At 47.0% G+C, this 24,777-nt stretch overlaps 1 protein-coding gene across 3 annotated transcripts in view; it reads right to left on the bottom strand.

Annotated features, from left to right (window-relative positions):
• Positions 1-24,777, bottom strand: part of LOC135310888 (ceramide transfer protein-like) — a 163,679-nt gene that overhangs the window by 51,003 nt on the left and 87,899 nt on the right. For all 3 annotated transcript variants that reach the window (XM_064439996.1, XM_064439994.1, XM_064439993.1), the window contains 3 exons: positions 4,660-4,767; positions 3,708-3,846; positions 2,628-2,711 (listed from right to left, as the gene is read on the bottom strand). In XM_064439996.1, the coding sequence (XP_064296066.1) occupies positions 2,628-2,711; positions 3,708-3,846; positions 4,660-4,767 (331 nt within the window). The remainder of the gene's footprint in view (positions 1-2,627; positions 2,712-3,707; positions 3,847-4,659; positions 4,768-24,777) is intronic.

Below are 24,777 nucleotides of genomic sequence, written 5' to 3'. Positions count from 1 at the left end.
GCTGACCCTGAGCCAACAATGTGCCCTTGTGGCCAAGAAGGCCAACGGTATCCTGGGCTGCATTAAAAGGAGTGTGGCCAGCAGGTCGAGAGAGGTTATCTTCCCCCTCTACTCTGCCCTAGTGCATTTGGAGTACCGCGTCCAGTTTTGGGCCCCCCCAGTTTATGAAGGACAGGGAACTGCTCGAGCAAGTCCAGTGGAGAGCTACCAAGATGATCAGGGGACTGGCGCACCTCCCTTATGAGGAAAGGCTGAGAGACCTGGGTTTGTTCAGCCTGGAGAAGAGAAGACCGAGGGGGGATTTCAGCAATACCTAGAAATATCTAAAGAGTATGTGTCAGGAGGATGGGCCTAGACTCTTTTCAATAGTGCCCAACGACAGGACAAGGGGCAATGGGCGCAAGTTGAAACACAGGAAGTTCCAGCTAAACATGAGAAAAAACTTCTTTCCTGTGAGGGTGACAGAGCAGTGGAACAGGCTGCCCACAGAGGTTGTGGAGTCTCCTTCCCTGGAGACATTCAAAACCTGCCTGGACGCAGTCCTGTGCCCCGTGCTCAAGGTGTCCCTGCTCAAGCAGGGTGGTTGGACAAGATGATCTCCAGAGGTCCCTTCCAACCCCTACCATTCTGTGATTCTGTGATTCCTACCCTCCAGCAGAACAACACTCCCACCCAACTTGGTGTCATCTGCAAACTTACTGAGGGTGCACTCAATCCCCTCGTCCCAATCATTGATAAAGATATTAAACAAGACTGGCCCTAATACTGAGCTCTGGGGAACACCACTTGGAACCGGCCACCAACTGGATTCAACTCCATTCACCACAACTCTCTGGGCCCGGCCGTCCAGCCAGTTTTTCACCCAGTGAACAGTACACGCATCCAAGCCATGAGTAGCCAGTTTCTCCAGGAGAATGCTGTGGGAGACAGCGTCAAAGGCTTTACTAAAGTCCAGGTAGACAAGATCCACAGCCTTTCCCTCATCCACTAGGCGGGTCATCTTGTCATAGAAGGAGATCAGGTTGGTCAGGCAGGACCTGCCTTTCATGAAGCCATGCTGGCTGGGCCTGATTCCCTGGTTGTCCTGCACTTGCCTGGTGAGCTCACTCAAAATGAACCGCTCCATAACCTTCCCTGGTGCCAAGGTCAGGCTGACAGGCCTGTAGTTCCCCAGATCCTCCTTCCTTTAGAAGAAATGTTCTAAAGGTGAATTAAGCTGAAACTCCGACATCATTCTATAATAATTATGTTTGACTAAGACATCTTTTTCACAATGAATCATACAGTGAAATTAAATACAACATTTTTTAAAAAAGGATTTTTCAGTTTTGTGAAGTTTGTTCTGACTTAACAGTCCTCAAAAAGATAGTCTTTTACATATAAAATAGGGTTAGTGGCACTGTGGAGTTGCTTACAGGTGAGCGTTGCAAGCTTGCTTATCTTTGCTGATAAGAGGCAAGAAAGATTTATTCAAAACTTCAGTTATACACTACTTAACCTCTGAAATCAGCACTACAATTAATCCTTAGGAGAACAAGCACTTTATAAATTTTTAAAAATCTACTCATATGTTTAATTCTCTAGAAGTATACTGAAAGCTCCTTCCATTTCCTTTCCTTGTAACAGTTTTGGCAATAATCTAGAAAGAGCTCTTAAATACAGCAAAGAAACATGCAACATACAGGGAACTAGAGCCAGTTAAAAAGACAACAGAAGATAGAAAAGGCTTATTTTACCCATATATTTTCCAGGTTCTTGAAGAAAGTGCCTACATTTTAAAAAATGCTTTTGGTAAGTACTTCTTTTGGAGATTCCATCAGATTTGAAACTGGACTGCTTCAAAGTTTTGTGAACCAAAGTCTAACAAATTCTGAATTGTCAACAACTAGAGAATGTAAATACTGAAATAATTCCAGTCAGGAAACAAGAGAAAGTATAAGAAGAACGCCAAATAGATTTTAAATGCATACACAACTTCTGGCAGGCCAGAAGTATCAGATTTCTATAATAGCAAGACTTGCATGAGCTCTTCACATTTACTGCATGGATGCAGTGAGCACAATGACTATAACCAGCTCATTCAAGATAAGAATAAAAATCAGAATTCTGTTCATCATAACATTGGAAAATACAGTTTTAAAAAGTACTAAAATGATGATGAGTGAGAATCAGTAACAATGTTGAGTTAACCATTACATAGCCATAGAACTTAGAAAAACCATAATGGGGCATAACTAAATGGAAAAGCATTGTGCTCTGCCACACTGCTAAAGCAGATAATACTTGCAAGAAAAACTGCAATTGCCTGTTACAAATCTCAGTTCCCAATATACAAATGATGCAAATGTTTCAACAGAATTTTGTAGTGGAAATGGCTTTGGACACAGAATAAAAAATTCCATTTTGACAGGCTTGCAGTAATATTTGTGTGAATTAAGAATAACTCAGATTATCATTCCTTAGCCGCTTTTCATTATTATCTTAACACGAATAAGAACTTCCTGTCACATACATTCAAATAACTATTCTTGTTGTTTTCTGCTTAGAAAAGAGCATAAATACTCATCTTGTATCAGGCTTATCATACCATTCATATGAATTTTCAGTTAAGAAGTTGACACACTTACATTTTTCCTTACTGCTGTTACTGTTATGTAAAAAATCCCCATCAGAATGCATTGTAGGGAAATCATCTTCATCATCTTCTACCACTAAATTTGAGAGAGAGTGTGTGTTATGGGAGTGAGAAAGCTTTCCCAATTCTTTAGTGCGCAAGAAAAAATTAAGAGCATCTTCATGGCTAAGCAGTATTTAAGATTTTGTCGTATAACAACAGTCATGACCCCCCCCCCCCCTTTTTTTTTTTTTTGACCCAAGACCACTATCAACATTATTGTTAGAAACCATCAGGAGACTAACATTTTCTCAGTGTTGAAATTTAGCACTTGATTCGATGGTAAGAACAACATTACCTCGGTGTTACAACTGGATAAGCAGGGAGCCACAACTGAGCAACTATCTACTCTCTTATACTAGAAAGTTCTCAAAGAAGTGGAATGGTACTTATCTACTGTTTTCTCACTATCAAAAGTTTTAGGCTGCCAGAACAAATGCGGGGATGAATATAAACGCCTCAAGAGAGTGCATGAATACAGCGACAAGCTGTGCTCCGGGAAGAACAGTTCAGAGATAGGTAAACATCCACACCTGAGTCTACTAGGACCTCAAGTGTGCGCTCAGTGCTCTAGCTGCAGCCACTACATCTCAGGAGCACTCATTATGGCAGAACCTTTTCCTTTTTTAAATAATGCATTGTTCCTATCAAAACTAATATCCTATTGTTTTTCAAAATAAAGGTAAGAAAGAGACACAGCATTAAACTAACTTGAATTCATCTTATGGGGGTAAACAATTGTTGTTCTATAACATCAAATGCTTAAAAGAACATTTCTTTTATACAGTTGACAGCTACAGGTTAATATTTAGGTTAAGCAGATTTTTATGGGACTCCAACTTCTGAAGTGAAAATAAAAATAGTTAACACTATTTATGCAGAAATATCTATGATTGATCTCATTACTAAAGAGTAAATCTGAGATACATATTTTACTTATATGGCATCAAATGCTATAGTAACTATTTCAAGGGCTATTACTGTGTAAAAAGTCAAATTCTATGGAGATAAGAGTTTTCAATTACAGTTTTACCTTTATCCCTCTGGAGTTCATCTTTGGAAACTGCATCTGCACAGGCATCAAAGTATTTCTGTAAAGTATCAACTTGTCTACACAAGATGTCTCTAAAGGTTTCCATTTCTGCAAGCTTCTCACGTAAGCTATGGCCCTTCTGAAAATACAAGAGAAAAAAGACTCAAATGCTCCTACATATTCAGCAATAGTTCAATGCCAAAAAAAAAAAAAAAAAGGATTTCTGCAGTTATGAAGAACAAATTCATGTACACTGAAGACATTTCAGATAGCAGCAGCTATGAAATACTGTTAATGTTAGAACAACATAAGAAACTGTATAAAAGTGTTTCTTACTCATTTTAACAACTGGTCTCAATTTTTCCTCTTGACTGCATCTGCTACTTTAAAGCGTTCAGTAAAAGCGTATTAAAAACATGGTATTGCATGCTACCATGTTTACGCCTATTTGCCTGAAAACAGTCAGTTCTAGTTTAAGATCTCTGGTCTAATCTGTACTCTCCCCTTTCTTGTGCTGCTTCTCTTCTGCTCTCCCAGAAGTACAGCCCACCCAAGTTCATATGTTAAATATTTATACACGTGAAGCAAGGAAAGCCATCATTTGTCAATCAGTATTAATCGAATTTAAGTCACAGAATCAGCATTTCCTTTCATTTAGAAGCACTGATATTCTCAGAAGTTAGCTACGAAAGGTTAATAAATCCTCCCACCGGCTTGATTTTCTTGCCGTTTGAAAACAACAAGTTTAAGAGGGATAACTGCGTAGAGGCATGAAAAAGCTTCCTGTACAATCTGTTCATCATCACATACTGAATTACTAACACTTATAATAAACCAAAGATTTGGGGTTTTTTTTTCCTATAATTGTGTGACTAAGTCTTCGTATAGCTTATTTCCTTTCCAGTTGTGTGTTATTTACACAACGATACTAGAGAAAATGTTGTTCACTAACCTTGAACGAAGAGGTGGATGTTGCAGAGTATCCACTTGCTCCAGAAACAAGAGACACCATGGAGCCGTGGCGTCGTAAACTTGACTCTGATCCATAGCCAGATTCAGTCTAAAAACCAAACCACACACAAAAATAGTGCTGAGGCTTTTAATTAAAAAAAAAAAAAAAAAAAAAGAAATAATGAAAGCAAGTTTAATGCCATCTCCTCTAAAACCAGCCCATTTGTTTCTTGTCAGGAAGCAGCAGGGGCTTAATAACTCAGATTGTGTCTGCAAGTTTAAGATGTTGATGTTGATCTCTAAAGTTACTATGAATCAATAGAATCCAAGCCAGGATGCTATTGGCAGTCTTGGCCACCCGTCAGCCACCACACCCAGGTCCTTCTCTGCCAGGCGGCTTTCCAGCCATTCTTCCCCAAGCCTGTAGCATTGCATGGCATTGTTTTGACCAAAGCGCAGGACCTGTCACTTAGCCTCATACAATTGGCCTCGGCCCATCAATTCAGCCTGGCCAGATCCCTCTGTAGAGCCTTCCTACCCTCCAGCAGAACAACACTCCCACCCAACTTGGTGTCATCTGCAAACTTACTGAGGGTGCACTCAATCCCCTCGTCCCAATCATTGATAAAGATATTAAACAAGACTGGCCCTAATACTGAGCTCTGGGGAACACCACTTGGAACCGGCCACCAACTGGATTCAACTCCATTCACCACAACTCTCTGGGCCCGGCCGTCCAGCCAGTTTTTCACCCAGTGAACAGTACACGCATCCAAGCCATGAGCAGCCAGTTTCTCCAGGAGAATGCTGTGGGAGACAGCGTCAAAGGCTTTACTACAGTCCAGGTAGACAAGATCCACAGCCTTTCCTTCATCCACTAGGCGGGTCATCTTGTCATAGAAGGAGATCAGGTTGGTCAGGCAGGGCCTGCTTTTCATAATCCCTTGATGACTGTGCCTGATCACCTGGTTGTCCTTTACATGCTGTGTGACGGCACTCAAGGTGATCCGCGCCATAACCTTCCCTGGCACTGAGGTCAGACTGACAGGCCTGTAGTTCCCTGGATCCTCCTTCCGGCCCTTCTTGTAGATGGGAGTCACATTTGCTAACCTCCAGTCATCTGGGACCTCCCCTGTTAACCAGGACTGCTGATAAATGATGGAAAGTGGCTTGGTGAGCGCTTCCGCCAGCTCCCTCAGTACCCTTGGGTGGATCCCGTCCGGCCCCATAGCCTTGTGCGTGTCTAAGTGGTGTAGCAGGTCGCTAACCATTTCCCCTTGGATTGTGGAGGCTTCGTTCTGCTCCCCGTCCCTGCCTTCCAGCTCCGGGGGCTGGGTACCCCCAGAACAACCTGTCTTACTATTAAAGGCAGGGGCAAAGGAGACATTAAGTACCTCAGCCTTTTCCTCATCCTTTGTCACTATGTTTCCCCCCGCATCCAATAAAGGATGGAGATTCTCCTTAGCCCTCCTTTTCTTACTAATGTATTTATAGAAACATTATTTATTGTCTTTTACTGCAGTAGCCAGATTAAGTTCTAGTTGGGCTTTGGCCCTTCCAATTTTCTCCCTGCATAGCCTCACGACATCCTTGTAGCCCTCCTGACTTGCCTGCCCCTTCTTCCAAAGGTCATAAACTCTTTTTTTCCCTGAGCGCCAGCCAAAGCTCTCTGCTCAGCCAGGCTGGTCTTCTCCGCTGACTCATCTTTTGACACATGGGGATGGCCTGCTCTTGTGCCTTTACAGTTTCCTTCTTGAAGAATGTCCAGCCTTCCTAGACTCCTTTGCCCTTCAGGATTGCCTCCCAAGAGACTCTGTCAAGCAGGCCCTTAAACAGGCCGAAGTCTGCCCTCTGGAAGTCCAAGGTAGCAGTTCTGCTAACCCCTCTTCTTACTTCTCCGAGAATCTATCATTTTGTGATCACTAGGCCCAAGACAGCCTCCAACCATCATATCACCCACAAGTCCTTCTCTGTTCTTAAACAACAGGCCTTCCCTAGTTGGCTCATTCACCAGCTGTGTCAGGAAGTTATCTTCCACACACTCCAGGAACCTCCTAGGCTGTTTCCTCTCTGCTGTATTGTACTGCCAGCAGACATCTGCTAAGTTGAAGTCCCCCATGAGAACAAGGGCTAGAGATTGTGAGACTTCAGCCAACCGCTTGTAGAGTACTTCATCTGCCTCTTCATCCTGGTTGGGTGGTCTATAACAGACACCCACCATATCTGCCTTGTTGGCCTTCCCCCTGATTCTTACCCATAAACACTAGACCCTTTCATCACCATCGTCAAGCTCTAGACAGTCACAACACTCCCTAACATAGAGGACTACCCCACTGCCTCTCCTTCCTTGCCTATCCCTTCTGAAGAGCTTGTAGCCATCCATTGCAGTGCTCCAGTTGTGTGAGTCATCACACCATGTTTCCATGATTGCAACTATATCATAGTTTTCCAGTTGCAAAACGGCTTCCAGCTCCTCCTGTTGCCCATGCTGCGTGCATTGGTGTAGATGCACTTCAATTGGGCTATTGATCCTGCCACCTTTTTTGGGGGAGAAGCCCTAAGTCCTACGTGACCATTCTCAGGCTTCCATGGTTTCTAACACATCAATAATCCTCATGTCTTTGCTGCTATGTGGATCTCCATCCCCTATGTCCACTGAGATGGCAGACCGAAGGACCCTGCTAGCACACTGTCCCTCAAACATTGGCGTGCTGCCCCCAGGCTTAACTCTAGCGAGCTTGGTTTTATCCCCTCCCCCCTTCAAAGCTAGTTTAAAGCTCTTTCAATGAGCCCTGCTAACTCCTGCACAAAGATCCTTTCCCCTGTTTGAGACAGGTGTAACCCATCTGTCACCAGCAGGCCTGGTGTCATGTAGACTGACCCATGATCAACAAACCCAAAATTATGCCAGTGACACCAGGCTCAGAGCCAGGTATTGATCTGCTGGCTCTTCCTGTTTCTTCCCTCATCATTCCCCGTAACTGGAAGGATAGAGGCGAACACTACTTTTCAGTCACAGGATGGTCTATTCAACACCAGGTCTGCTGACATCCGATGGGATGCAACTTTCTCAGAAGGGGAAAGTTTTTTGCTCAGGAGCTAGCAGGACTGATCGACAGGGCTTTAAACTAGATTGGAAGGGGGAAAGGGGCAATACCAAGCTAGTCAGCAATGGGCAACAGGTAGACACACCAAAGTTTGAGGAGCTGTGTGCTAGCGAGACTCTTCAGACTGCTACATGTGACGATGGGCACAATGAGCTGCACTTGAAGTGTTTCTACACAAATGCACATAGCATGAGGAACAAGCAAGAGGCATTAGACGCCTTGGCCCAGTCCCAGAGATATTGCATCATTGACATAAGTGAAACCTGATGGGGCGAGTCCTGTGACTGGTGTGCAATGATGGATGGTTGCAATCTCTTCAGGAGGGATAGGCAGGGCAGGTGAGGTGTAGGGGTAGCCTTGTATGTAGTGGAGGAGCTGGAATGCACGGAGCTTGCAGTTGGTGATGGCACAGTTGAGAGCCTCTGGGTAAGGATTAAGGGATAGACAAATAAAGCGGATGTTGTCATGGGAGTCTACTATAAGCAGCTCAGCCAGGAGGATGACACCAATGAGTTACCCCTTCTTTCTTCAAGTATATGTTGAAACTTTTGCAGCAAGTCTAAAAATTGCCCTTGGAACTCAGGTGTTCGATAGAAGCTTTTCTGCTTAGTCTTCACAAAGTCTTTTATAATACCTTCCAGCTCTTTCATTTTGTGTTTCTACTTTTTTCTACATTATTGTTTTTTATAAGATATTGTGATTTGATCTTATAGATGTTTTAGTAGAATTTTTCACAAGTACCGCAGAGAACATGATTAGAGTCACTGTATCCTAATGTCTGTTTCATCACTTCCTAGGGTGAGCTGTATGTCATGGAGGAGCTGCCTGCTGCTTGCGTTATGTAAAATAATAAATAATTTCTAATGCTAACTGAAAGTATCTGCTTTGGTGGATGAACATACATGGAAGTGCTTGACAGGCACTAAATTGAGACATAATCGAAATAATTCCTTTAAGATGTGGAAGAATAATTTGCTTTCCTTGATTTTTTTTTTTAAGTGGGAGAGCCTTTTAGTGAGTCTTTGCTTTACTCCAGAGTATTATTTACCCACTTTAGGAAATCCTTAACTGGCAGATCAGTGTGAGCCATAATGGACATCTGCAATATGATTCTGCAAATACTTAGCTATTTTCCTGAAAGCAGTTTTTCCTGATGTACTGCCTTGTTGCTGATATCAGCACCTACTCCAGTAAAGAATCACATGAATCCTTGCATCATGTGGCTCTTTCCTCTTGTCTATCATAATTAAAAAGCATTTTGAAAGCATTAATGGATGTCATGCACCGCCTTAGAAAGCTGAAGGTGTTGCAATGTACTAACAAATAAGAGTTTAGAGTGTAGATTTGAAGCTGTGATGTATGTATGGAATTTCAAAGAACTGCATATATATATTGAGCATGGTAATTTAGCATTAGTGCTTGATGCTATGAATTGATACAACCTCTGCAAGTTATTTTGCTTTCAAGCAGAAACTGTTGGCTTCTATCATGTGGACTCTACCTGCTTGTCCAATTTTTATCTTGGGAAATGAAAAATTGCATAAACAGAAGAAGCTTGTGTCAACATTCCTCTTGATGTAATTGAGTATTTCTGCAGTGAATAATTAATGATAATATGCTTTGCAAGAAAATTTGACACTGATCTCTCTGTGGTAGTACAGTGGTGGGGCTTTGCATGATGCATGCTTTCATTGTTTGTGTTAAGCTGCTTGCAAGTGCCTGCTGTGAGCTGTATGACTTATCCCTGCATCAGTTATAAAGCAATACTTGTTTTCTGGTTCTTCTGACAAATAAGTATTCTTGATGTAATTTTCATTTTTTTCCCCTTTGGCTACTAAAACATAATTGTCTGAGACAGTTTTGTGACCACGATCTGTAAATGGAAATGCTTCAGATTCGTGTTGTGTACTTGTGCTGGTTTTGGCTGAGAAGGGGTTAATTCTCCTCACTGTGGGGGTCGGCTACCTTTCCAGCTTCCTGTGCTCTGCCATGTGGCGGGGGGGGGGGGGGGGGGGGGGGCTGAGAGGGGCAGGGCCGTGGTGGGGGTGGCTGACCCCGACTGGCCAATGGCAGGTTCATTCCATACCATGTGACACCATGACCAGTATACGAAGGGGGAGCAGTTGGCAGCTCGGGAGCAGCGTGGTGTCGGGTTGGCGGGTGGCTGCGGTGCGTGCGGTTTGTTTCGGCGGTTCATTCCCCCTCTCCCCTCCCTTTCCCCCTCCTCCGGGGCTTTGTGCCTCTCGTTGTTCTCCTTTACAGTGCATTTCTTGCATCCTTGGCATAGACTACATCAGGAGAGGGTATTTCAAGGACCCAAAAGGGTGCAAGTGGGCTTTTGGTGTAGCTGCCTTGGAGACGGAGGAAAGTAAACAGCTGTCTACCTTGCCTGGCCTCTCAAAGGACCCTTCTGTGGTGGGGTTGCTGAAGGTCAAAGAACAACAGGTGCCAATTGCCACCACAACAGTGCACCGGCGGCAATATCGCACCAACAGAGACTCTCTGATCCCCATCCATAAACTCATTCACCAACTGAGGAGCCAAGGAGTCATCAGTAAGACCCACTCACCCTTTAACAGTCCCATATGGCCAGTGCGGAAGTCTAATAGGGAGTGGAAATTAACAGTAGACTATCGTGGCCTGAATGAAGTCAAGCTGCTCCTAAGTACTGCTGTGCCAGACATGCTAGAACTTGAATACGGACCGGAGTCAAAGGCAGCCAAGTGGTATGCCACAGTTGATATTGCTAATGCATTCCTCAGTCCCTCTGGCAGCAGAATGCAGGCCACAGTTTGCTTTCACATGGTGGGGCGTCCAGTACACCTGGAATCGACTGCCCCAGGGGTGGAAACACAGTCCTATCATTTGCCATGGACTGATACAGACCGTACTGGAACAGGGAGAAGCTCCACAACACCTTCAATACATCGATGACATCATCATGTGGGGCAACACAGCAGCAGTTGTTTTTGAGAAAGGAGAGAAAATAGTCCAAATCCTTCTGAAGGGGGCCGAGCTGCTTCAGAAGTGGTTGGTACTGAGGCACAGTTGTTCCTGGCACCCGGACTGCCAGTGCTGGGCTGGATGTTCAAAGGAAACGTCCCCTCTACACACCACACAACTGATGCTATGTGGAGTAAATGGGTTGCACTGATCACCCAGCGGGCTCGAGTAGGAAACCCCAGTCACCCAGGAATCTTGGAAGTGATTATGGACTGGCCAGAAGGCAAAGATTTTGGATTATCACCAGAGGAGGATGTGACACAATCAAAAAGTGCCCGACATGCTAGAACTCAATACGAACTAGAGTCAAAGGCAGCCAACTGGTATGCCATAATTGATATTGCTAATGCATTCCTCTCAATCCCTCTGGCAGCAGAGTGCAGGCCACAGTTTGCTTTTACTTGGAGGGGCGTCCAGTACATGTGGAATCAGCTGTCCCAAGGGTGGAAGCACAGTCCTACCATTTGCCATGGAGTGATTCAGACTGTACTGGAAGAAGGTGGAGCTCCCGTGTAGGAGATGAATTTGCAAGTAACTTAGTGCTGTTTGACACGTCCTTGAGCTGAAGCATCGCGGCAGTAAAGAACCGAGACAGGAGTGTGGGAATGTCAAGAACGAATTAAGTAAGCTTAAACAAATGAGGTAATGCGAATAGAACAGCCTATTAAAATGTAGCATAAGGCGTGTGCTTAGAGCTAGCTGATGAATAACAGAAACTGTGCGCGTGATCGCGCAGAGAATGTGTCGAAAAGATATATAAGCAGTGAAAAGCTGGCAGTAAAGGTATTCTGCGGAACATCTGTCAGGAGTCCGTGACATTCATTCCTGCAAACGGTGACCCCGACGTGACAGAGTAATGCTGAGGAGCAGCGTCCGCAGGGACCCCAGCCGGATGAATCAAACTGACAGTGGGACTGCAGCTCTAATCCCGGGACATCACCTTAATCTTAGAGTTGAGTGGCTGGGGCAGTAAGCATGGGAGCTAATCTCTCTGCCGAAGAGGCAATTGTTAAGTTACTGATTCAGTTATTGAGCAAAGAAGGCATTAAATATGATACTTTTAAAGTAAAGTTATTACTGAAATTCCTGCAAAAGCATGGGGCTCCATCAACAGTCTCAGCAGTGTTCGATGTTAAAACATGGGAAGGAGCAAGGCAAATGGCGGAGACATGGTCCCGAGCCCTGTCCCGAGAGCGGTGATAATCCCAGCATGGAGGAGGTGGCGCCGGGGGCTCTAACGCCCGCGCCACCCTGCAAGGTATCGGAGCTGGCACTGGTACCGGAGAGGGGTGGAGCAGAGGCCACCGTCAGCAGCGCGCCGTTCGCAGACAGCAGATCAGCAGCCAGAAACCAACGCTAGAGCCGCACATCCACGGCAGCGCTGACCCAGGACCCGCGCCTGCCCGCCCCCGCTGCCAGCACCCATGCCAAGAGAATATGAAACAGGAGCCAAAATGACAGCCTGATTTGGGAAAACCTACAGCCGGAAAGGGGGAAACGGCAGTTCCAAGGTAAAAAAAAAAAACAAATGAACAACACACCACACAGTCAAACAACTACTCCAAAAACAAAAAGGGGGAGATAGCCAAGAAACCCCGCACAACCGATTAGCAAAAATATTATACGTGATGAACCATTTGTCACTACCATTCCAAAATGATGATACCCCACCTATAGTAAAACAATATAAAGTAATGGGCAAACCCATGTTGGAACAGGTTTATTTCTGGAGGCACTGCAGCCAGCCATGGGCAAGGGCAGGAGTTCATTGCAATGTTAAAACCTATAACCTGGCCCAAAGGGACCAGGGGTGGAGATTGTAATGGAAATACCTTTAAATTGTTGTAACCTGTGATTTGAGTTGCATGTTATAGGAATTACTACACCAGGAACCACCTGAACCAATGGAGGACAAGCCTTTCAAGAAGCAGTGCAAGTGCAGCAGTGACCTGACCTGAGCTGGCTTTGGTGCCCAGTAACTCCATGCAACACACCACCTCTCCTGTCCTGAGTGACCACAAGAACAGACAGAGACCAAAGCCATGGACTAAATGATATCTGTGTATTTTATCAAAGGATGGGAAGGGGGGTGGAGGCTAATGAGTTTGTATTGGATAATGTGGAACCTGAGCATGATGTAAATGGTATGGAATAAGGGGTGGATACTGTCCTGGTTTCAGCTGGGATAGAGTTAAATTTCTTCATAGTAGCTAGTATGAGATTATGTATTTAACGATATTGGTGGCAAATACTCAATAAATAGTTTGCATCTGTTAGACTGTCATTTTGTATGTGAACAGCAATGCATAACTCATCTTCCTAGAACTGCAGAACATTCATTAAATGGAAAAATTAAAATTATTTGGGTGCTTAAAGCTACTGGCAGTTCAAATAGGTGTAAAATTAGGGCTTTTCCTTAAAGCTGATATTTCTGGCTGTGATCTAATACTAGACCAGAATACTAGAATAACTCTATTTACATGTCTTTGGCAAAATAATAAAACACCCCAGAAGTGAGGCATGCTTTTGTTTTTGATAGAAACTAAATCCCACTTCTTTCTTAATCTTCTTTTGGTGGTGAGTTAGCAGGTTTTTACTCCTAGACTGCTCTGAGGTTTTGAGCAGAGGAATACTTTAAATATACACAGCTGACTATGCAGCAAAGGGTAAATCTAAAATAAAAAGATAACTGGGTTTTATATTGATACCCTCCTGGAAGGGAGGAGGAAAGGAGATAGAGCTCTTCCACGTAGCACTAGTGATGTCTATACTATCCATGCCATAAAGCAGCTTTTGTTTCAGGGATTGAAATCATGTGAGACCTTGATTTGAAAAGAAAAAAGAAAAATCTTGTCTATGTAGATGGTTAAGAACTGCTGATGGACAGACTCAAATTTTATCATTATGATTTCATGGTAATATTTCACAAGTTCTAATGAATATCTTGCGTGTCCCTTTGAAGTGCACCTTGAGTTTACTTCTGAAATAGAATTGTTACAGAATAAACTTCTGAAAGTCATCAAAATATTTACGTGGCTGTGCTGGATTTGGCTGAGAAAGGGTTAATTCTCCTCACTGTGGGGGTCGGCTACCTTTCCAGCTTCCCCTGCTCTGCCGCGTGGCGGGGGGGGGGGCTGGGAGGGGCAGGGCCATGGTGGGGGCAGCTGACCCCGACTGGCCAATGGCAGGTTCATTCCATACCACGTGACACCATGACAGTATATTGGGGGGGGGCAGTGGCAGCAGGGGGGTGGCGTGGCGTTGGGTTGGTGGGCGGTTCGTTCCGGCGGTTCGTTCCGGCGGTTCGTTCCCGCTCTACCCTCCCTTTCCCCCTCCCCGGGGCTTTGCGCCTCTCGTTGTTCTCCTTTACATTGCATTTCTATTGTTGTTTCTTTTAATTTTAATTATTAAACTGTTCTTATCCCAACCCACGAGCCTTACCCTTCTGATTCTCTCCCCCATCTACCGGTGGGGGAGTGAGCGAGCGAGCAACTGTGTGGGGCTGAGCTGCCGGCTAAACCACAACAGGCTTTTTGGTGCCCAACGTGGGGTTCAAGGGTTGGAGATAACAACAGCTGCTGGTCACAGCACCATGTTGTCCTTTTTGCAGTTGGTGTTAAAGATCGGTGTTGGTTTGTTGAGTCTGCTGTGTTCTGCTGTGATTAGTAATGTTTTGCCTACAAGATTTGTTATACAAACACTCGTTTTCAGCTTTATCTGGTATTTGGGGTTTTTGCTGAAACTGGTACTGTACTTCGGATACCACCTTGTTGAGGCAATTAGCAACTATACCTCCTCCTCTGAGAGATTTTATATGAATAGTACCTTTGCAACTTCGTTCTATGATGTCTGTGCCTTTGTTACAACAACCTTCTTGTATCTTGAACATCCTTGGGTGGTTAAGCTGCACTTATTGTTAGTTTTTGGGCATGTTGTTTTGGTTTTGACTAAGCAACTTAAGAATATCACCCAGAAATCTGCCCCGAGGCTTGATAGTTATGAGTGGCAGGGCATGTGGGATAGCATGGGCAAATACCTTGGGCAGTGGGCACCCCCAGTGTTTTGGAGCTTCACCCCTGAACAAGTGCAGAATCCTAAAACACTAGTAGAATATTGGGAGAAAGTATGTTGTTATGCGGGGAACTCCAGAGAGACACAGGTAACTGCAACATGCTGGGGTCTGGCCCATGCATACCAAGCCCTGCTCAACAGTATTCAGTGCTCCCAAGGGGAAGAGAATGTCTCTGGATTGAAATGCAAAGTGACTGGCACTGTAGACAATCCAGCCCTGATGACAGGCACTGCAGCCACTCACACCCCCACAACAATTCATGGAGCTAGCTCAGAAAATAAACCTGTACCAGTATCAGTTGCCCCCATACACAAGACAAAATATTGGAAGCTGACGTCAACTCGTTTAGAACGGGATGATGAAGAACCAGGGCCATCGCGGGGAGAGGAGGGAGAAGTAATAAATGAAATAGAGACCACCCGATCCCTGTCCTTAAGCAAGTTGCGAGATACGTGAGAAGATTATAGCCGTCATTCAGGTGAGCACATTGTCACCTGGCTGGTCTGATGCTGGGATAATGGGGCCAGTAGCCTGGAACTAGAGGGAAAAGAAGCCAAACAATTGGGATCCCTTTCTGGGGAAGGGGGCGTTGACAAAGCAATTGGGGAAAAAACCACAAGCCCTCAGCCTCTGGAGGCGACTCCTGTCTGGAGTGAAGGAAAGGGATCCCTTTAAAGAAGATGTTACATATCGCCCAGGAAAATGGACAACTATGGAGAAAGGCATCCAGTATCTAAGGGAGTTAGCTGTGCTTGAGGTGGTTTATGGTGACCTGGACGATCAACGGTCATCCAAAGATCCAGATGAGGCCGAGTGCACACGACCCATGTGGCGGAAGTTTGTACGGAGCACACCATCTTCACATGCAAACTCATTGGCAGTGATGTCCTGGAAAGGGGACGAGACACCAACGGTGGCAGAGGTGATTGATAGACTCTGGGGTTACGACACAAATATCTCTTCCTCGCTCGTCTTTGCTGTGGAGAAACTATCCCAAGAGGTCCAGCAACTCAAAGAAGATCTGTCCTACTCCCCACCTCGACAGAGTAGTGTCTCAGCTGTTAGGAATAAGCGTCCTTTGGCTCAAAGAAGGGGATACACACCACGGGCCACCCTATGGTTCTACCTGCGTGACCATGGAGAGGACATGACGAGGTCGGATGGCAAGCCTACTTCGACCCTACAGGCACGAGTACATGAACTGCAAGGAAGAACAGTCACTCAGGGAGGCTCTTCCAGGAAAGCTGCTGCTCCAGTTTCCAATGAGCAAGTCCCCAGACAGAGGAGTAGAAGCGCAGATTTTATTTCTAAGTGTAATAGAGGGACTCCTGATTCACATTTACAGGAAGTGAGTTGTGACTGCCATGATCAGGACTAGAGGGGCCCTGCCTCCAGCCGGGTGGAGGAAAGGGATAACCGGCCTTACTGGACTGTGTGGATCCGATGGCCTGGCACCTCAGACCCACAGGAGTATAAAGCTTTAGTGGACACCGGCGCACAGTGCACCCTACTGCCATCAAACTATATAGGGGCAGAACCCATCAGCATTGCTGGAGTGACAGGGGGATCCCAAGAGCTAACTGTATTGGAGGCCGAAGTGAGCCTCACGGGCAATGAGTGGCAGAAGCACCCCATTGTGACTGGCCCAGAGGCTCCGTGCATCCTTGGCATAGACTACATCAGGAGAGGGTATTTCAAGGACCCAAAAGGGTGCAAGTGGGCTTTTGGTGTAGCTGCCTTGGAGACGGAGGAAAGTAAACAGCTGTCTACCTTGCCTGGCCTCTCAAAGGACCCTTCTGTGGTGGGGTTGCTGAAGGTCAAAGAACAACAGTTGCCAATTGCCACCACAACAGTGCACCGGCGGCAATATCGCACCAACCGAGACTCTCTGATCCCCATCCATAAACTCATTCACCAACTGAGGAGCCAAGGAGTCATCAGTAAGACCCACTCACCCTTTAACAGTCCCATATGGCCAGTGTGGAAGTCTAATGGAGAGTGGAGGCTAACAGTAGACTATCGTGGCCTGAATGAAGTCACTCCACCGTTGAGTGCTGCTGTGCCAGACATGCTAGAACTTGAATACGGACCGGAGTCAAAGGCAGCCAAGTGGTATGCCACAACTGATATTGCTAATGCATTCTTCTCAATCCCTCTGGCAGCAGAATGCAGGCCACAGTTTGCTTTTACATGGTGGGGCATCCAGTACACCTGGAATCGACTGCCCCAGGGGTGGAAACACAGTCCTACCATTTGCCATGGACTGATACAGACCGTACTGGAACAGGGAGAAGCTCCACAACACCTTCAATACATCGATGACATCATCGTGTGGGGCAACACAGCAGCAGTTGTTTTTGAGAAAGGAGAGAAAATAGTCCAAATCCTTCTGAAGGGGGCCGAGCTGCTTCAGAAGTGGTTGGTACTGAGGCACAGTTGTTCCTGGCACCCGGACTGCCAGTGCTGGGCTGGATGTTCAAAGGAAACATCCCCTTTACACACCATGCAACTGATGCTATGTGGAGTAAATGGGTTGCACTGATCACCCAGCGGGCTCGAGTAGGAAACCCCAGTCGCCCAGGAATCTTGGAAGTGATTATGGACTGGCCAGAAGGAAAAGATTTTGGATTACCACCAGAGGAGGAGGTGACACGTGCTGAAGAAGCCCCACTGTATAACAAACTGCCAGAAAATGAGAACCAATAAGCCCTGTTCACTGATGGGTCCTGTCGCCTTGTGGGAAAGCACCGGAGGTGGAAGGCTGCTGTATGGAGTCCTACATGACAAGTAGCAGAAACTGCTGAAGGAGAAGGTGAATCGAGCCAGTTTGCAGAGGTAAAGGCCATCCAGCTGGCCTGAGACATTGCTGAACGGGAAAAGTGGCCAGTGCTCTATCTCTATACTGACTCCTGGATGGTGGCAAATGCCCTGTGGGGCTGGCTGCAGTAGTGGAAGCAAAGCAACTGGCAGCGCAGAGGCAAACCCATCTGGGCTGCTGCATTGTGGCAAGATATTGCTGCCCAAGTAGAGAACCTGGTTGTGAAAGTACGTCACATGGATGCTCACGTCCCCAAGAGTCGGGCCACTGAAGAACATCGGAACAACCGGCAGGTAGATCAGGCTGCCAAGATTGAAGTGGCTGAGGTGGATCTGGACTGGCAACATAAGGGTGAACTATTTCTAGCTCGATGGGCCCATGACACCTCAGGCCATCAAGGGAGAGATGCAACATACAGGTGGGCTCGTGATCGAGGGGTGGACTTGACCATGGGTGTTATTGCACAGGTTATCCACGAATGTGAAACATGCACTGCAGTCAAGCAAGCAAAGCGGGTAAATCCTCTGTGTTATGGGGGACGATGGACTGAGGTATAAATATGGGGAGGCCTGGCAAACTGACTATATTTCACTCCCACAGACCCGCCACGGCAAGCGCCTTCTGCTTACAATGGTAGAAACAATGACTGGCTGGCTAGAAACATATTCTGTCCCCCACGCCACTGCCCGGAACACTGTCCTGGGTCTTGAGAAACAAGTCCTGTGGTGACATGGCACCCCAGAGAGCATTGAGTCAGACAATGGGATTCGTTTCCGAAATAGCCTCATAGATACCTGGGCCAAAGAGCATGGCATTGAGTGGGTGTATCACATCCCCTATCACGCACCAGCCTCTGGGAAAACTGAACGGTACAATGGACTGTTAAAAACTACACTGAGAGCAATGGGGGGGTGGGCTATTCAAGCACTGGGATACACATTTAGCAAAAGCCACCTGGTTAGTCAACACGAGGGGATCTGCCAACCGAACTGGCCCTGCCCAGTCAGAAATCCTACATACTGTGGAAGGGGATAGAGTCCCTGTAGTGCACACAAAAAGTATGCTGGGGAAGACAGTCTGGGTTCTTCCCGCCTCCGGCAAAGGCAAACCCATCCTTGGGATTGCTTTTGCTCGAGGACCTGGGTGCACTTGGTGGGTGATGCGGGAGGATGGAGAAATCCGATGTGTGCCTCAAGGGGATTTGATTTTGGGCGAAAACAGTCAATGAACTGAATGGCATAATGTGAACTGCTATATTGTAGGGGAATAGACAGGGATCGGCGACCGGAAGATATATTGTAGGGGAATAGACAGGGATCGGCGACCGGAAGATTACGGGATGTGACGGAAAGATAGACTCCTCCCCATAGGAGTGGCAGGAACAGGAACCGCAAGAGCTATATAAGCGTGTGACGCAGCCAAATAGACGGACATTTTGTATCCATCATATTGGTGTCTGTGCATCACTGTCCCCAGGGTGGGTAGAGCCCTGTGTCCCGGAGGTATGCGGCCCAAGATAAGTTCTCCCGTAGAAGCGTACAGCTACAAGTGGTGACCCCGACGTGGTTAGCGGGGAGGCTTGGCAGGTTCGCCGGGGGGGAAAAGATAGCTTGGGGCACGCAGGTGCAGGACGGGGAGCCGCAGGTCGGCGGGCGCGCCATGGATTCAGTCGTAAAGGTACTGAAGGGATTGGGGAAGGAATATGGTACTTCGATATCGAAGACGCCTACCTCAAAGGCCATCCGATGGATGATTACGCAGGGGCTCATACGGAGTCCCGCAGACATATTTAATAAGGATAAGTGGGTGAGGATTAAAGAGGAGTTAGCCGAAAGGGCTATGATGGGAAAAACCCAGTACATACAGCTCTGGGGAAAGATACACCGATTATTATAGAAAGCTCGGGATGATCAGGAGACGTGGCGGCAGGCGCGGCGGTGCCTGCACGGTGCTACAGGCGACAGTAGCCCGGAAATAGACCCAGGAGGGGCAGTGGGGACGCAGACAGGGGCAAGCATCGCGGGGGATGGGAAAGAAGGGGAGAGTTCGGACGGAGTAGCCTGGCCAGCGACTCAGTCTGAGGCTCCCAAAGAGGTGGATCGGGAAGCGGCGGTGTTCCCTGTTGAGCCAGCGGGGCCTTTAGAGTGTCCCCCCCCCGCATACCCCTGGGATGATTTGGCACGGGCGCGGGTACCCGCGCGCGGGGAGAGTGACGTGGCAGTGGACGCAGCGGGAGTGACGGAGCGGAAGGAGAAAGATGACCAGCGCCGGAAGCAGCGCCGGCAGCGGCACCGCCCTCTGCCCGACCCTCGAGACTGGCTCCCGGGGCAACCCTTGAGATGGGAGTCGGACGAGGAGGGGGATTGGGGTGCCTGGAGGGGAGGACAGGGGGAGTATAGAACAACTTCGAGTAGCAGCGAATCAGAAATTGGGGGAGAAACCGATGCCCATATGTGGGAAGAGAGAGCAGCTTGCCTGCGGCGCGCAAAAAAGAGGCACAAAAGAGCAGAGACTCGGAGGACCAATCAGAAGGAGGGAGGAAAGGGACCGTCAAAAGGGGAGGTCCGGGGCGCTGTAGCTCCGGAGGGGTCTCCGGAGGACGTGCTGCGGCAGCTGCAGCAGGTTATGCGCGCACTAGGGGAAGTAACTCGGCAGCAGACAGGACTTTTAACGAAGGGTGCACCCCAGCGACAGTCAGTTGAGTTACCTAACTGGTGGCTGATAGCTAGAGATTGTAGCCTCGATGGAGTAAGGATAGAGATGCCCGGGATCTTCCCTGTCCGATTAGCTCCAGGAGGAGGAGTGGAGTGGACGCCGATAGATGCCAAGCTAGTGCGAAGTTTATGGCGAGAAATTAGAGAAAAGGGGCTCGAAGTACCCAAGAATGGTGTAAAGCTTGGAATATTGTATTAAAACACGGCATTGCTTACAATAGCACAGGGCAGGCAATAGTAGAACGCGCTCATCGCACCTTGAAAGCAAAAATAATACAGCTTGGGGAGGGGGAGGGGTATAAGGGAACTATACCCATAGCAGCTCAGCAAACTATTTTAATGCGTGCATTATATTCGCTTAATCATTTTATACGCGGGCAGGAGCAAGTTACAGCAGTGGAGAAGCACTTTGGCAAAGCTCAAGCAGGCAAGCGCTATCCGCAGGTACAAGTAAGGTTCCCAGGCAGTGAGCAATGGGAGAGAGGATGGAAACTGAGATGCCTGGGGAGGGGCTACGCCGCGGTTGAGAATGAGGGGCGCATAGAATGGGTGCCTGCAAAGTGTGTGAAAGCAGAACTGTGCAAGGATGTACAATGAATAATCCCTTTCTGAGTTGTCTCTTGCAGGGTCTGCTGACATGGATCCTCATGCTAGCCGTACCCTTGGGAAAAGAAATGAGCTCCTTGACAAGATCGCAAGCAATATTGCAACGAGAGCGACACTGGAAAGGGCGGCAAAATAGAGATATAAACTGGAACTGGATAGTAATAATTGGGGGGATCTTGTTGTGTGTAGTAATCATGGTTACTTGTGGGCTACCATTGTTATGCTGTGTTATAAGACAAATCAAAGAGTGCCTGCGAGCGTTACATGAATATAGACCTGACCGCAATATGTATCCGCTTCCGCAAGTAGCTTTGTAGAATTTTAGTAGCATGGGGAGGGGGAGATGTAGGGGAATAGACAGGGATCAGCGACCGGAAGATTACGGGATGTGACGGAAAGATAGACGACTCCCCATAGGAGTGGCAGGAACAGGAACCGCAAGAGCTATATAAGCGTGTGACGCAGCTAAATAGACGGACATTTTGTATCCATCATATTGGTGTCTGTGCATCACTGTCCCCAGGGTGGGTAGAGCCCTGTGTCCCGGAGGTATGCGGCCCAAGATAAGTTCTCCCGTAGAAGTGTACAGCTACACTATATAATATTGTGTGTCACCTCTGTGTTCTATCAATATCATCAGAGTACTAGCCTCCCAACCCATGGAAGATAAACTATGAAACAAGCCGTGCAGCAGGGATGGAACGATGACTGACTCGGTATGCAGCAACCCGATGCCACACACCATCTCTCCCACCCTGAAAGACTGATACGAGAGATGGAGCCCAGAGTCATGGACCGGGTGAACTCAATGGACATTTTACAGGGAAGGTCCATAGACTAAGGGAATGATGTCTGTGTATTATGTTCAAGGATGGGAAGGGGAGGGGTGGTGGTTGGCAAGGTTGTATTGGATGGTATGGGACCTGGGCATGGTGTAAATGGTATGGAATAAGGGGTGGAGAATGTGCTGGTTTTGGCTGAGAAGGGGTTAATTCTCCTCACTGTGGGTGTCGGCTACCTTTCCAGCTTCCTGGCGTGGCGGGGTGGGGCTGGGAGGGGCAGGGCCATGGTGTGGGTGGCTGACCCCGACTGGCCAATGGCAGGTTCATTCCATACCATGTGACACCATGACCAGTATATTGAGGGGGGGCAGTGCCAGCGCAGGAGCGGCGTGGCATTGGGTGGGCGGGTGGCTAGCGGCTGCGTTGCGTGCGGTTCATTTCGGCGGTTCATTCCCCCTCTCCCCTCCATTTCCCCCGCCCCCTGGGCTTTGTGCCTCTCGTTGTTCTCCTTTACATTGCATTTCTATTGTTGTTTCTTTTAATTTTAATTATTAAACTGTTCTTATCCCAACCCACAAGCATTACCCTTCTGATTCTCTCCCCCGTCTACCGGTGGGGGAGTGAGCGAGCGAGCGACTGTGTGGGGCTGAGCTGCCGGCTAAACCACGACAGTTGCCATAACTAGTAAGTTTAGGGAAGAATGTGAAGCAGTTTATAAAGCTGCACAAGCTTGTCGTGGTTCAGCCTCAGCTGGCAACTGAACACCACGCAGCCGCTCGCTCACTCTCCCCACCCCTGTGGGATGGGGAAGAGAATCGGACGAGCAAAAGAACTTGTGGGTTGAGATAAGCACAGTTTAAGAATTACAATAAAATAATAACAATAATATGAATAATGATAATATTGACAATAATGTTAATATAATAAAATGGAAAAGGAAGGGAAAGGAAAAAAAGAAAAAACACAAACATGAACGATGCAACCGCTCACCACCCGCCAACTGACGCTGCCTGTCCCCGAGCCGCAATTGCTTCCTCCCTCCCCCGGCCAGCCCCTCCCAGTTAACATACTGGGCATGACGTTACATGATATGGAATATCCCTTTGGTCAGTTTGAATCTGCTCTCTTAGCTGTGCCCCCTCCCCTCCTGGCTTCTTCTGCACCCGGCAGAGCATGGGAAGCTAGAAATGTTCTTGACTAGTACAAGGGCTACCCAGCAACATTTTTTTTCCATGCTAATTTCAAAGCACAGCACTATACCAGCTAGAGTGAAGAAAATTAACTCTATCCCAGCTAAAACCATGACAAAGCTGTTGCAGGAGGATCACTTCAGACAGAAAGAGCATGACTGCTGCAGAACTATTCCTTGTTTAGGTATAAATGATGAAGGAATGACACAGCCAGGACAGCTGACATAATCTGACCAAAGGGATATCCCATACCATATGACGTCATGCTCAGTATATAAAGCTGGGGGAAGAAGAAGGAAAGGGAGGATGTTTGGAGTGATGGCGTTTGTCTTCCCAAGTAACTGTTACGTGTGATGGAGCCCTGCTTTCCTGGAGATGGCTGAACACCTGCCTGCCCATGGGAAGTGGTGAATGAATTCCTTGCTTTGCTTTTAATTTTGCCATTCTTTTGTCAGTGCTTGCAGCGATTAATAGAGAGAACAGTAAAAATGTCTGGCTAATACAAAATAAAAACGGGGGAGATGTAGGAGATGAATTTGCAAGTAACTTAGCGCTGTTTGACACATCCTTGAGCTGAAGCAGTGCGGCAGTAAAAAACAGAGACAGGAGCATGGAAATGTCAAGAAAGAATTAAGTAAGCTAAAACAAATGAGGTAATGCGAATAGAACAGCCTATTAGAATGTAGCATAAGGTGCGTGCTTAGAGCTAGCTGACGAATAACAGAAAGTATTTGTGCACGTGATCGCGTGGAGAATGTGGCAAAAAGATATACAAGCAGTGAAAAGCTGACAATAAAGGTCTTCTGCGGAACATCTGTCAGGACTCCGTGACATTCATCCCCGAACTCCCAAACACACACAACACATCGATGACATCATTGTGCGGAGAATACAGCAGAGGTTGTTTGTGAGAAAGGGAAGAAAACAGTCAAAATTTTTCTGAAAGCCAGTTTTGCCGTAAAATAAAGGGACCTGCAGAAGAGATCCAGTTCTTAGGAATAAAATGGCAAGATGGTTGTCATCAGATTCCAATGGATGTGATCAACAAAATAGCAGCCATGTGTCCATCAACGAGCAAAAAGGAAACACAGGCATTTTTAGGTGTTGTGGGTTTTTGGAGAATGCATTACAGTCTGATCGTAAGCCCTCTCTATCGAGTCACCCGGAAGAAGAATGATTCCAAATGGGGCCCTGAGCAACGACAAGACTTTGAACAAATTAAACAGGAGATAGTTCATGCAGTAGGCCTTGGGCCACTCCGGGCAGGACAAGATGTAACACACCATGCAACTGATGCTACATGGAGCAGGCTCGAGTAGGAAACCCCAGTCGCCCAGGAATCTTGGAAGTGATCATGGACTGGCCAGAAGGCAAAGACTTTGGAATATGGCCAGAGGAGGATGTGACACATGCTGATGAAGCCCTACTGTGTAACAAACTGCCAGAAAATGAGAAGCAATATGCCCTGTTCACTGACGGGTCCTGTCGTCTTGTGGGAAAGCATCGGAGGTGGAAGGCTGCTGTATGGAGTCCTATACGATAAGTAGCAGAAACTGCTGAAGGAGAAGGTGAATCGAGCCAGTTTGCAGAGGTAAAGGCCATCCAGCTGGCCTTAGACATTGCTGAACGGGAAAAGTGGCCAGTGCTCTATCTCTATACTGACTCCTGGATGGTGGCAAATGCCCTGTGGGGGTGGCTACAGCAGTAGAAGCAGAGCAACTGGCAGCGCAGAGGCAAACCCATCTGGGCTGCCACATTGTGGCAAGATATTGCTGCCCGGGTAGAGAACCTGGTTGTGAAAGTACGTCATGTGGATGCTCACATCCC

The sequence above is a fragment of the Phalacrocorax carbo genome, assembly GCF_963921805.1.
Source record: "Phalacrocorax carbo chromosome W unlocalized genomic scaffold, bPhaCar2.1 SUPER_W_unloc_5, whole genome shotgun sequence".
NCBI classification, from domain to species: Eukaryota; Metazoa; Chordata; class Aves; order Suliformes; family Phalacrocoracidae; genus Phalacrocorax; species Phalacrocorax carbo.
The sequence above is the reverse complement of the archived record's forward strand: the minus strand, read 5'-3'. Positions and strand labels throughout refer to the sequence as shown.